This window comes from Pituophis catenifer, unplaced genomic scaffold (genome assembly GCF_029215685.1).
Source record: "Pituophis catenifer annectens isolate HBS135680 unplaced genomic scaffold, rPitCat1.0.hap2 SCAF_1, whole genome shotgun sequence".
NCBI lineage: Eukaryota > Metazoa > Chordata > Lepidosauria > Squamata > Colubridae > Pituophis > Pituophis catenifer.
The window spans coordinates 305,487,675-305,499,866 of record NW_027256881.1 but is presented as its reverse complement, the minus strand read 5'-3'; the positions used below and the strand labels follow the sequence as shown (position 1 = coordinate 305,499,866).

Below are 12,192 nucleotides of genomic sequence, written 5' to 3'. Positions count from 1 at the left end.
CAAAACAAAATTCCTGCACTTGAACTGAAACTCAAATAAGCTGGAGGTAGCATACATTTTGGAATACGTTAGACTACAAGATTGCATAAGTATTTCTTGGGAATAAGTATATTAGCATCTACTTCCAATTCAATTAATATTAAGATTACACAGTTTTAGTTGTTCTTTCTTCCTGTTTAACAGTGTTTTTAATATTGTTAACTATCTTTAACAAATGTGCTATTTACTGTTTTTTCCTTTCAGTGTTCTCTTTATAAAGAGAAAGAAGATCCTTTTCTCAGCCTGGTTAAAACTTCATTAAGACTCTTCATGTGAAATAAACTAATTCTGAAATTCAGAATTTACTTAAAAGTAATTATTTTTTTATAATTGACAAGCATCATTAAGTAGGTATCTTTTTCTGTTTAGGTGGAAAAGAAGTGATGAATAAAGAAGAGTTAAAAGGCATCCAGTGGGCTTCATGGACTTCAGTATCAGGCCTTGAAGTTAACGGAATATGGCCTAAATATTCAGAGATCAATGATATAAATTCTGTTGATGCAAATTTTGTTGGTCAGGTTCTTGTTACAGCTGATGATTATGGAACAGTAAAACTCTTTCGGTATCCATGTATAAGAAAAGGTAACATTTTTTGTAAAGTACTTCTAATGGAAATAAGTTTTATAAGGTAGTAAACCAAAGTTATGTCTTTTCAAGAGATCAGTTCTGACTAAAAGAAATATGGGCTGGTGGGAAGGAGATAGATAAGGCATTGTCACTTGTGTCAGCTGAAACCCACACATCCATAAAAGATACAGGTTTCACAACATGTTAGATCAGGGTGATACTCCTAAACATTGGATCCAGTTGGAGCTTAAAATAAATCCCCTTACAAGGCTCAGAGAGGTTTGGATGCAGCACAGACTCAATCAACCTAATGTAACCTTTGTGGCTCATTTACTAAGGAATTTAATTGTTAAACTAGCCACAGATTGATTGGAAATATGCAAATCTCTCTGATAATAGGTTGTATCATTTTTAGACTTCAGTATTTCTTGGGATTCTATAGTATTTATTCATTTAAGTTAATTGCCCCCCCCCCAACTTCAGTGGACTATATTAAGACTATACATGCTTAAAATGAAAGAAAGAAAAAGAGACTGTTAAGATTTATTCAAATTTAAAGAAACTAAAGGCAACCCAAAAGTAATAATTCCATTGTAAGTCATGTAACCTTAATAAAGAGGGAAAATATGTTTCTGATATAGAGACTAGTAATTCTTGTCACACAGTGATGAGCTTTCAGAGTGGCCAGAGTTTCATTTGCTAGTCTCAATTGTGATTGTTAAGTGAAAACTACCCTTACTGTGTTTTGTGGTCTTAAATATCTGGATTATTGCAATGCACTGTACATGGAGATGTCCTTGAAAAGTATTCACAAGCTTCAACATGTTGGATATTCGACACTTGTAATACCCCTACTGTGTGAGTTGCATTGGTTGTCTATTGTCTAGTGAATTTCCAGGTGCAATTCATGGTGCTGGATATTGCCTTTAAAGCTCTTCATAGCTTGGTATGAGGTTACCTGAGACAATCTTATCTTTTCCCAGTTGTTTCTACCCATCTCATTCAGTCCAGTAGATAGGCTTGTTACAGTCCCATCAACCCAGGAATGTTGGCTGGTGAGGACTAGGAGATATGTCCTCTCAGCCATAGACCTGACTTCTGGAACATTCTTTGTTTGTTTGTTTGTTTGGTTGGTTGGTTGGTTGGTTGGTTGGTTGATTGGTTGGTTGATTGATTGATTGCTATAGCTGCCCATCTCAGCAAATGACTCTGGATGGCTCACAATTAAAAAACATATATTACAATCTCTCTTCAGAGATCAAGATGAACTTGATCCTGCTGGCCTTTTGTAAGGCCATGAAGACCTGGTGATGTGTCCAGGCCTGGGGTCCCAAGTCTATTAAGAACCCCATTTGAGAAACACTGCATTAGATAAATTGTGTGATCTCTACTTCAAAATGTAATGAACCTATATTTTTTTAATAGGGGCAAAGTTTAAGAAATACTTTGGTCATTCAGCACACGTGACAAATGTCAGGTGGTCACATGATTATCAATGGGTTATTTCTATTGGTGGAGCAGACCACTCTGTTTTCCAGTGGAAATTTATTCCTGAAAGAAAGTTGAAAGATGCTCTTCACATAGCACCGCAAGGTGAGGGAATATATACAAATTAATATGATTTCAACAATGACATAATTTTGCTAGTAATGATTTCAACATGAATTTCTTTTGAGATGGGCAATATTTCAGCTATTATTCATATCTTTTGAGGTTTTTTCCCCCCTAAGTTTTGTTTTTTGCTTTTTTCCATATTTGTGTAACATTGGTATTTATTTATCTAGACATTTCTTTTCTCCTCCTTCTATAGCTGGCTAATAACAAAATATTTTAAAAGTCATATTAAATGCCAGGAATAGATTACAAAAATGAGTGTCATACTAAAATATTCCAGAACAGTATGGAACAATGATTGAAAATTTATCTCATAAATACTAGATATAGACTTCTAATTTTTAAAATCCAGTGAATTGGATTTCTGCAAGTGTTCTGGACTGTAATTTGCTCTTTTTTTTTTATTTCCCACCAGATTACATGATTCTTATTCCTGTCTTGGTTCTTGTTTTCTACCTTTAGGAAATACAGCTTATCCAGAAAAGATTGGCTATATAGCGGCACTATTACAATGAAATAAGTTTTAAACAATATCCTTGTAAAGACACTTTAATTGGCCTTTCTTATAAAACACAGGAGCAGTTCATTTTCATCTATTCAGTACAAGAAATTGCAATATTCTCATCATATTAATAGTCTAAAATGAGAAAAAGTAATAATCTAATGGGAATCTATTGATCAGAGGAATTTGGCTAACTACAATAAGAAGAAGTACCAGGACTGCCATCATTAAGCAATTCAACCATGTGATGTTGAGTTTTGCAATCTCATCATTTAGTGATGGAAATTCTGGCCCCAGTTTCTGTTGTATTTTGAGGATTTTTATAATTGGTCCAGCTGGGTTGCAACTTAGTTCTGATGCTGACAGAAAATTTTGGTGACTTAACCATGGTCAACAGTATTGCCAAACATGTATAGATATTGATAACCATCAAGGGTGAGCTCTCCTTTTGTAATGAGAGTAGTAGTAAAGGGGAAATTTAGATCTGAGGTTATGTATTATTTATAACATTTAAACTTTCTCCCTCCTGCATGTTTACAAGCAGACATAAATTTACTACAGAAAAATAAGAGGGGGTGTGTATGTTATTCTTTGAAGAAATTCTTAACCCTGGAGAACAGTACAGTATCCCAGAATACTGGCCATCATCTTCTATCTTTTTTGAGTTAACAGCCATTTACTGTAGCTTGCTTGTTTCCCAACCTTTCATGTTTCTGTTATCTTACCCTTTTTTCTCATGTGGAAAAGTTATGTTCATACTTTGAAGGCCTTCCATAGAATTTGCTTCTGTGGGAATATGTATACTTCTTGACTTGACTTTGATTTTACTATTTCAGTATTTTCTCTATATTTTATTTGTATTATAGAAAGCATGATTGACTCCAATAGTGAAGAATCAGATTCTGATCAATCTGATGTTCCAGAGCTGGACTCTGAAATTGAGCAAGAGACTCAGATCACTTATCGACGACAGGTATTATCTTATACATTAAGGAATGGGGTAGAAACCCCCTAGACTGATTCGGCTTGTCCTAATAATCCTGGCTGCATCTAAAATATTAATACCACAATTATGCTTGAGTTACTTTTCTGCCATGGAAGCAACTGTCTGCCTGTTGATTCTGTATAGTCTGAAGAGGGAGGGGATGGAATATGGAAAAGAAGTTGATTTTGGAGATGTTGGGCACTAGACTTTCTTACTACCTACCTTATGTTAATAACCAAATGCCACCCAGCATGAGACATACAAAGCAAGATTCTGCTAAGTCATGAAAAAGGAAGAAGTGCCCAATTTAAACTATAGAAGGTATAAAAAGGAATAGCATTGTCATATTGGCAGAGGTTAATCAACTGCTTTAAATGGTTTTGTTATAGTATGCAATAAAAGTTCTTATCTAGCCATATCATATTGAGTGCCTATGGAGCGTCTTCCAAATTCAAGACAATTAAAGGTAGCCCCCTGAAATTATGTCCCATGAAGCAGTGTATCACTGGATAAACTTTTTGCTATAATCACAAACGGATTTTTAAAAATAGAGAAATGCACTTGCTACATACAGCTAGGTCATTCTTTAAACATATCCCATTTATTGACTTTTAAAAGTAATTTCAGCTCTTATCCTAAATATTTAATATTAACACTTCTTTATTTCTTTATTTTTTATCCCACCTTTATTATTTTTATAAATAATAACTCAGGCCATAGACATGTATAATGTTCCTTCCTCCTATTTTCCCCATAACAACCCTATGAGATGGGTTGGACTGAAAGAGTGATTGCCCCAATTGTCACCCAGTTGGTTTTCATGCCTAAAATGGAACTAGGATCATTCCACTAGTTCAAGATCTTCATTTTCAATTCTTGAGCAGATAGTTGTGGTTTGACCCTCCTATTATGTTTAATCTTAACCTCAGGGTTTTTTTTTTATGCTATTGACTTTCATTACTAGGGCTTGCAAACCATTTGCATATTCAGCTTTCACAGTAATTACTTATAATTTTTATTCTAATAATTTATTTAATCAGAATAGTTAACAATGTTGCAACTATGTTCAATATATGATGTTCATATAGAAAACTTCTATTCCTTAGAGTGATTGGTTTTTCAAATATGCACAGTGACAGAAAATCTTTGTATTTCTCTGCTAAGGTTTACAAAGAAGATCTACCTCAGCTTAAAGAGCAATGCAAAGAAAAACGAAAAACTGCAGCCTCAAAAAGAAGAGAGAGGGCTCCCATCAATAGTATAAGATTGCATTTTGTTCACGGGTCTGTAAATCTTTTCTTTTTTCCTTTCCTTTTCCCTTTTCTATTCTTTTCTTTCTTTTCTTTCCTAAAAGGAAATGATACATATTATGTATTTATTCAGATTTGGACTCTCAAGGATGAATTCTACAACTGGCTGTTCTATTTTGTTTTTAATTAAAAGCAACCTCGTGGGTTTATTTCGAATGGAATTATACTACTGGGAGAAAGTATTGTTTTTCCAGAGTATAATTTCATCTGTACATTTCTTGCAATACATACCCAATATAACAATATGAAGAAGGAAGCTTGTATAGGCAAATGTACTGTGTTTGCATGTTTCTTCTACAAAACAATAGTTTTTCTGTTTTAAATTCATGAGTTATTGTTAAAAATAGGTCAAGATAGTGAATGTTGTCCTAATAGTTAATGGGAAGTAGATTTAAGTTGAAAGCAGTAACTTAGATAATCTTTTTAAACAGGGCAAATAGTTCAAAGGGAAATTACTGATATAACTTAGTTTGATTTGTTATTCTATGAGACATACCCAATTTGGCATGTAGGAATAGGGGTGCAATGATTCAGCAGTTAAGGATGCTGAGCTTGTCAGCTGAAGAGCTGACACAGTAGTGGTTTCCACTTACCTTCGCTACCGGTTCAGAACTGTGAGTGCACGCACATGGTGCTTCTGCGCATGCGCAGAGCGTACATGATGATGTCCAGGTGTAGTGGCCACCGCCACTACAGGGCAAACTGGTAGAAACCCACCACTGAGCTGACAGCCCTAGTTCGAGACCTGATCTCTGCACCACGGAGTGAGCTCCCTCTACTTGCCCTAGCTCCTGCACATCTAGCAGTTTGAAAGCATGCAAATATGAATAGATTAATAGGTACCACTTCGGTGGGAAGGTAACAGCATTCCATGCTCCTTTGGTAGGCTACATGACCATGGAAATTGTCTTTGAACAACGCTCCAAAGAAACAGAGATGAGCACCGGATTGATAGGGAAACCTTTAGCTTTTTGTATATAGGAGCGTTCACCCACTTGGAGAATGGATAAGCCAGGAAAAATGTGTGATAAAACAGAAAGAAATATGGTCAAGAATGAATGGTAGATAAATGAAAGAAAAATCATTAGACCACATACAAAAAAATGCAGTGTTATGAAGAAAGAAAGAACAGTTTGAGGGGAAGAGGAAAACTGGGAAAGCTGTGTTTGGATGAAGTTGATGAGATCTTCAAAAAGAGAGAGAGATACTTAGAGAACAAAAGACAAGGTATGAACCTAGTGAAAGCAAAAATAGGGATAGAAAGTTATGGTGAATAATATTGGCACAAACTGAGTTTACTTAGGTTTCCTTTTTTTCTTTCTTCTCTCCTGCTTCTGATTATTTTTTTCTGCATTTAAATACAATGTGGCTTATGCTGAAGAGGAATAGCATGATCCATGTATATATGTATTGCATTAAGATACATGTTACTTTAATTTCATGTTGTTTTATTAGTTACAGAGGCTATGACTGTCGGAGTAATTTATTTTACACTCAGACTGGAGAAATTGTGTACCATGTTGCAGCAGTGGGCATAGTATACAATCGGCAGCAAAACACACAGCGCTTTTATTTGGGTCATGATGATGATATCCTATGCCTTGCTATTCACCCTTTAAAGGATTATGTGGCCACAGGCCAGGTAGGATGTATAGAAGAACTAGAGATCTAGAGTTATTATTTCAGTGCAGTCGGTCTATAATGGATTTTTAATATTCCTATCAATATTCTTCAGTTGTAGAAAATGTGTTTGGGCTTCTTATGCTATGATTCTTGGGCTATATAAAAACAGGAGTTTCTGGAAATCAGAAGCATATTTTTCCTGCAAAGGGAAATGTTCTGTGTATGTGTGGGAGCTTTTCTACTGAAAAATACTAAAGCAGCTGGATACACAGAACTTCATAAATTACATGGGTGGACCCATGCTTGATTAGAACCAGTGGGTTGAATCCATTGCATAGATGACAGTGGTTGGATCAAAGAAGGTAAAAGATGACATCTACAGGACATGTTGATGCTGATGTAAATGATAAAGTTTATATAGTGGTATCATATGTCATAATGTTTTTATATAATAATACCATTTGCATTATTATGTGCTGAAAGTGTCACAATTTTAATATTATCTTGTCTTGGATGCCTATGGTCAAATAGAGTAATTTCTGTGTTCTAAACAATTGTTAGAAATTGTTAATCTAGTGGTTGTTTTAAGTAACATAATATACCTTACAAAGTTTATTTTCAAAATTGTACAACAATAATTTATAATGACAGACAGAATCATCCCAAGAAAAAACAGTGCTGTGTTTGCTAAGCTAACATTTACTTACTTATTTGCACAATTTATCTATTGCCTTATTCCAAATAGACTTTAGAACAGGGGTGTCAAACTGGCGGCCTGCGGGCCAGATGCATCACATGCAGGCCACACCCAGCCCAGCTCTGCGAAGGGGGAAAATGTTGCAAAATGTCACGTGACAGCAACATGACACCGCAAGTTTGATATCTGTGCTCTAGAGAATGTAGAGGTATTGACAAATTAAACACATTATAAAGTAAAAATAATAATCATAAGAATATAGAATGCAATAATTAATGCCAGAGTTATGGCTCCATATTAATCAGACTTAAAAGGCCTTCTTGAGCAGCCAAGTTTTGCAAGTTTTCTGAAGGACATGGAAATAGAAGTAAAATACTGTAATATGAATGACTGGCATGGTTAGGAATTGGGTATAATAAAAAAACTAGTAAGTTTAATAAAGTAAGTGTATGTGTTCAATCTCTTATATAAGGTTGGCCGGGATTGCTCAACCCATGTTTGGGATACAGAGACAATCAAACCTCTGTCGGTATTAAAAGGCTATCACCAGTTTGGCGTTTGTGCTGTTGATTTTTCAGGTATGTATGGCTATCATATTTTTGTGAAAGTGTAGGCTACATAAATGTGATTAATTTTGTTAATACTAAGGGCAGATGTGTATTTGATGGTGTGTGAAGGAGAGATATTATTAGAATGTTCTCTTTTGTATCTCTGTAATCATTGGCATTGGATTCTCTTCAGCAACCATATAATGAAATTATCTCAGTTTCTCACTGCCTAACCTTATGAGGCCCATCTCTTCCTAAAATGTGGGTCTTTGATGGCTAAAGGAGCAGAATCTCCGATCATCAACTGGAGACAACTGCCTGCATAGAAACTAATTGGGGCAGATGTAGATAATAGCATTGGTCTTAAATTGGTTAAATATTGAGAATAAGTTAATGACCATAATAGTTGAGAATGATCAATGATCAATGCCAATGAAAAAACATTGAAATATAACAAAAGCATCATTTCTGTCATATACTTCACCACTATTGAATTTTTTTAAAAAAAATTAATTAGTTTGAAAAAATATATCTTTTAAAAACAAGAATAGAATAGAATAGAATAGAAGAATAGAATAGAATAGAATAGAATAGAATAGAATAGAATAGAATAGAATAGAATAGAATAGAATAGAATAGAATAGAATTGAATTTTTTATTGGCCAAGTGTGATTGGACACACAAGGAATTTGTCTTGGTGCATATGCTCTCAGTGTACAAAAAAGAAAAGATACGTTCATCAAGAATCATAAGGTACAATACTTAAATGATAGTCATAGGGTACAAATAAACAATCAAATAAGCATATGATTGAATTAGAGGAATTGTTAAATTTCTAAACTGTTTAAAGTAATCGTCACAAATCTCGCTTTCAAATTTTGGCATCAGAAGTGCCTGCCTTTAAATTTCATCAGTTATTATGTGAGGCATTCTTCAAAATGTTTACATATATGAAGAGATACAGTATAGGTGTCCTTAAATATTTGTTTGTTAGGTGCAGCACAAAACCCATGGCATTCTAACATGTTTTGAAATGTGATTTTTGTTTTTGCTATTCAATATTTATCTATTTTTATTGAGTTTAAGTTGCATTTTTGTACATTGCAATTATATTAGACATAGTACTATTGGAATGTCTAAGTGGTTCAGGAAATTTGGTAAATAAGCTAGATTTGCCTGAGAAATACAGCATATCATTTTAATAGCATACTATGATTATTATTAAGTTACCAAAAGTATACAGAGATAAATCTGGAAAATGAAGCAGTCCATATGCAAATGACACTGACCTTTTAGGCCTTGAAATGATGGAGAATGATTGAAAAAAATAAAAGTGCATATTTGGAGTCAAATAGCAATGAAGACAGTTACTGGTGATATACAAATATGTGACAATGAGAGTTTAGATATTCAAAATGATCCCCGTATTTATTGCCATAATTTGTAAGTATTGCTGTTTATAAAACAGTGCTTTATACTTTGTTTTATAGCTGATGGCAAACGTTTAGCTTCAGTTGGAATAGATGACAATCACACGGTTATTCTTTGGGATTGGAGAAAAGGAGATAAGCTTTCAGCAGTAAGGTAAAAAGGTCACCCAGTTGTTTTACTATAATCATGTGTTATGATTATATTGAAATAATAGTAAAAAGCAGGACATTTGTGGCCTTGTTTCTATTGATACCTAATGTGCAATGGACTGTCAAATTTCTTATTATGGTTGTGGATGAATTGTACAAATTATATCCAATCTGCTTTATTGTGTTTATATTACTAGGCCTTACATATACTGTACATTAGGTCCACTTGTAAAAATTCAGTAAGATAAAAGAAAGATGGTGTAGCCTATTATGATTAATCATTAGTATGTTGATCAGAGATTTTGAAGATCAGTAATTTTTATTTGCTGATTAAGGTACATAAGTCACAGTTTACTGCAACTGGGATTTTTTAAAAACAGGTGGAAGATGTTTTCAGCCTTTTAAAAATATGTTATTGTATTAGAATGATGAGGGACCAACATAATAAAGAAACATGAAAAAGGTATATTGAAGATATACCACAGCAAAAAGAATTTTACATTGGAGATAATTATGCAAAAATCTATATTTTTTATTTTGTCATTGCAGAAAGTAAAATGGAGAATGTCAGATTCTAACTTTGAAAGATAAATAGACAATTCATCTACTAATCTTAAAACAAAATTTGGAATTTTTATATTGCTATTTGAATATAAGTAATTGTTGAAGTTGTTGTTTTGTCAAAGCTTTATTGTATGGAGAAAATATTTTCCCACATGAAAGTGAAAATATTTTTAAATTTCTTTTAGGGGGAGTAAGGACAAGATCTTTGTTGTTAAAATTAACCCCTTTATGCCTGATAAACTAATTACAGCTGGAATTAAACACATAAAATTCTGGCGAAGAGCAGGTAAGGCATTATTTTAAAAATTACTTTGAGTAATTATCAAGTATACCTCAATCATAGTTTATTTTCCCCTTTTATATGACACTGGAGTGTGAGAGTAAATGAAGCTAAACCCAGTAGTAAGTTGTTGCTATAGCTTTTTAACATAATTTGCTTTTGAGAAACTGAGAGGATAATAGATGACCCTATGATGATATTTATATATATATATGTGTGTGTGTGTGTGTGTGTGTGTGTGTGTGTGTGTGTGTGTGTGTGTCTCTGTGTATGTGTGTGTATGTCTATGTATGTGCATATCAGTGGTGGGTTTCTAACCAGTAGTGGCAGTGGCAGGAGGCTCTGCCCACCTGCCTGGACGTCATCAGAAGCTCTGCACATGCGCAGAAGCACTGCATCTTGTTTTGCTCGCACTCGTGTTTGTGCATTCACAGTTCCAAACCAGTTTTAAAAACTTTCTGTCTTCATTTAGAAACACATGTTCAAGGTCAAATATAATAATTTGGTTTTATTTGAATTTAAGGAGGTGGACTAATTGGAAAAAAAGGTTATGTGGGTCCAGTGGGAAAAATTGATACAATGATGTGTGCAGTTTATGGCTGGACAGAAGAAATGGCATTTTCTGGAACTGCAACTGGAGATGTGTGTATATGGAGAGATATTTTCTTGGTCAAAACAGTGAAAGCACATGATGGCCCATTGTTCAGTATGCATGCATTAGAAAAAGTGAGTAATTTACCATTGAATATAAATTGATTTTATTGCATTCAAGCCCAGAAGTTAGATTAGACATGCCTAAAGGGTTTGGCAAGCTCACTATTTTTCATCTTTTTCCTCCTTAACTCAAAAAGTATATATCAAGAATATGGTTATGCATCTAACCAACAGTGCACACATTACACTACATAAGCAGCCACAGTATTCCTCATTGTGTTTTTGCTACTCTTAGTATCTTGTAATCTATTCTTCTCTAATCTCTCCACCCTGTGGTGGGGAGGGGAAAGAGTGGAAAATGAATGTATCACAGGAGAAATTGCATAAAGAGATTTCTTCCCCCACTTTTTTTTCCTCCCCCTCCTCATTTAAACAATCTCTCTGCTCTGTAAGGGGGGGGGACACAAGCAATCTTTTTAGAATCTGACCTTTCTCATTCAAAGCGATCATTTTCTTGGCCCATTTAGTCTTTTCTCCATCACTAGATGCACTTTCCTTTGAACTCAAGGGCTTTCACTATAAGCACAATAATATTTTAAGCACAAGTAACCTTGCACACACAAACACAACAAAGGTCACAAGCCGTCTTGCTTGGATAATGCTTGCTGTGAAACTGTGTCACCATCATTCAGGGTGAATGTAGCATGAAACAACCACATTTTAATATACAATTTTGTGATCTGTTCTTCAGGAACACAAATTTGTGAATATGGAAATATAGAATATAGAAAATTGAGTGTAAAGTAAATTAAAATAGCTGTAGAAATATTACTCAGGGTTGCGGCAATGGAATAAAATATAAATGAGTATAACATGTAAATAACTTCTCAATGTGGTTTAAAATCAAGAGATATGGAATATGTTTTATATTATCTTTTCTCTTTAGGGATTTGTAACCGGGGCAAAAGATGGAATTGTTGCTCTTTGGGATGACAGCTTCGAGCGGTGTCTGAAAACATATGCCATCAAACGAGCTGCATTAGCCCCAGGCTCCAAAGGTAATTTGAAATTTTCTTAGATCACTATAATACGACTTATTTTCTACTGTTTTAAAATAATTATCTTTTTGTGAGTTGATTCATCCCAATCCCTTTTGTGATCTGATTCAGCTGAAAATTTTTGAAGAGTTTGAAAGCAGGGAAGAACAACAGGTGGGACTTTTGAGCAGT

The 12,192-nt window shown here is 34.2% G+C and overlaps 1 protein-coding gene across 3 annotated transcripts in view; it reads left to right on the top strand.

Annotated features, from left to right (window-relative positions):
• The window catches only part of EML5 (EMAP like 5), a 98,813-nt gene that overhangs the window by 37,848 nt on the left and 48,773 nt on the right, over positions 1-12,192 (top strand). For all 3 annotated transcript variants that reach the window (XM_070931483.1, XM_070931484.1, XM_070931485.1), the window contains exons 10-19: positions 409-621; positions 2,032-2,199; positions 3,589-3,695; positions 4,872-4,990; positions 6,473-6,659; positions 7,810-7,915; positions 9,376-9,469; positions 10,215-10,315; positions 10,833-11,035; positions 11,910-12,021. In XM_070931483.1, the coding sequence (XP_070787584.1) occupies positions 409-621; positions 2,032-2,199; positions 3,589-3,695; positions 4,872-4,990; positions 6,473-6,659; positions 7,810-7,915; positions 9,376-9,469; positions 10,215-10,315; positions 10,833-11,035; positions 11,910-12,021 (1,410 nt within the window). The remainder of the gene's footprint in view (positions 1-408; positions 622-2,031; positions 2,200-3,588; positions 3,696-4,871; positions 4,991-6,472; positions 6,660-7,809; positions 7,916-9,375; positions 9,470-10,214; positions 10,316-10,832; positions 11,036-11,909; positions 12,022-12,192) is intronic.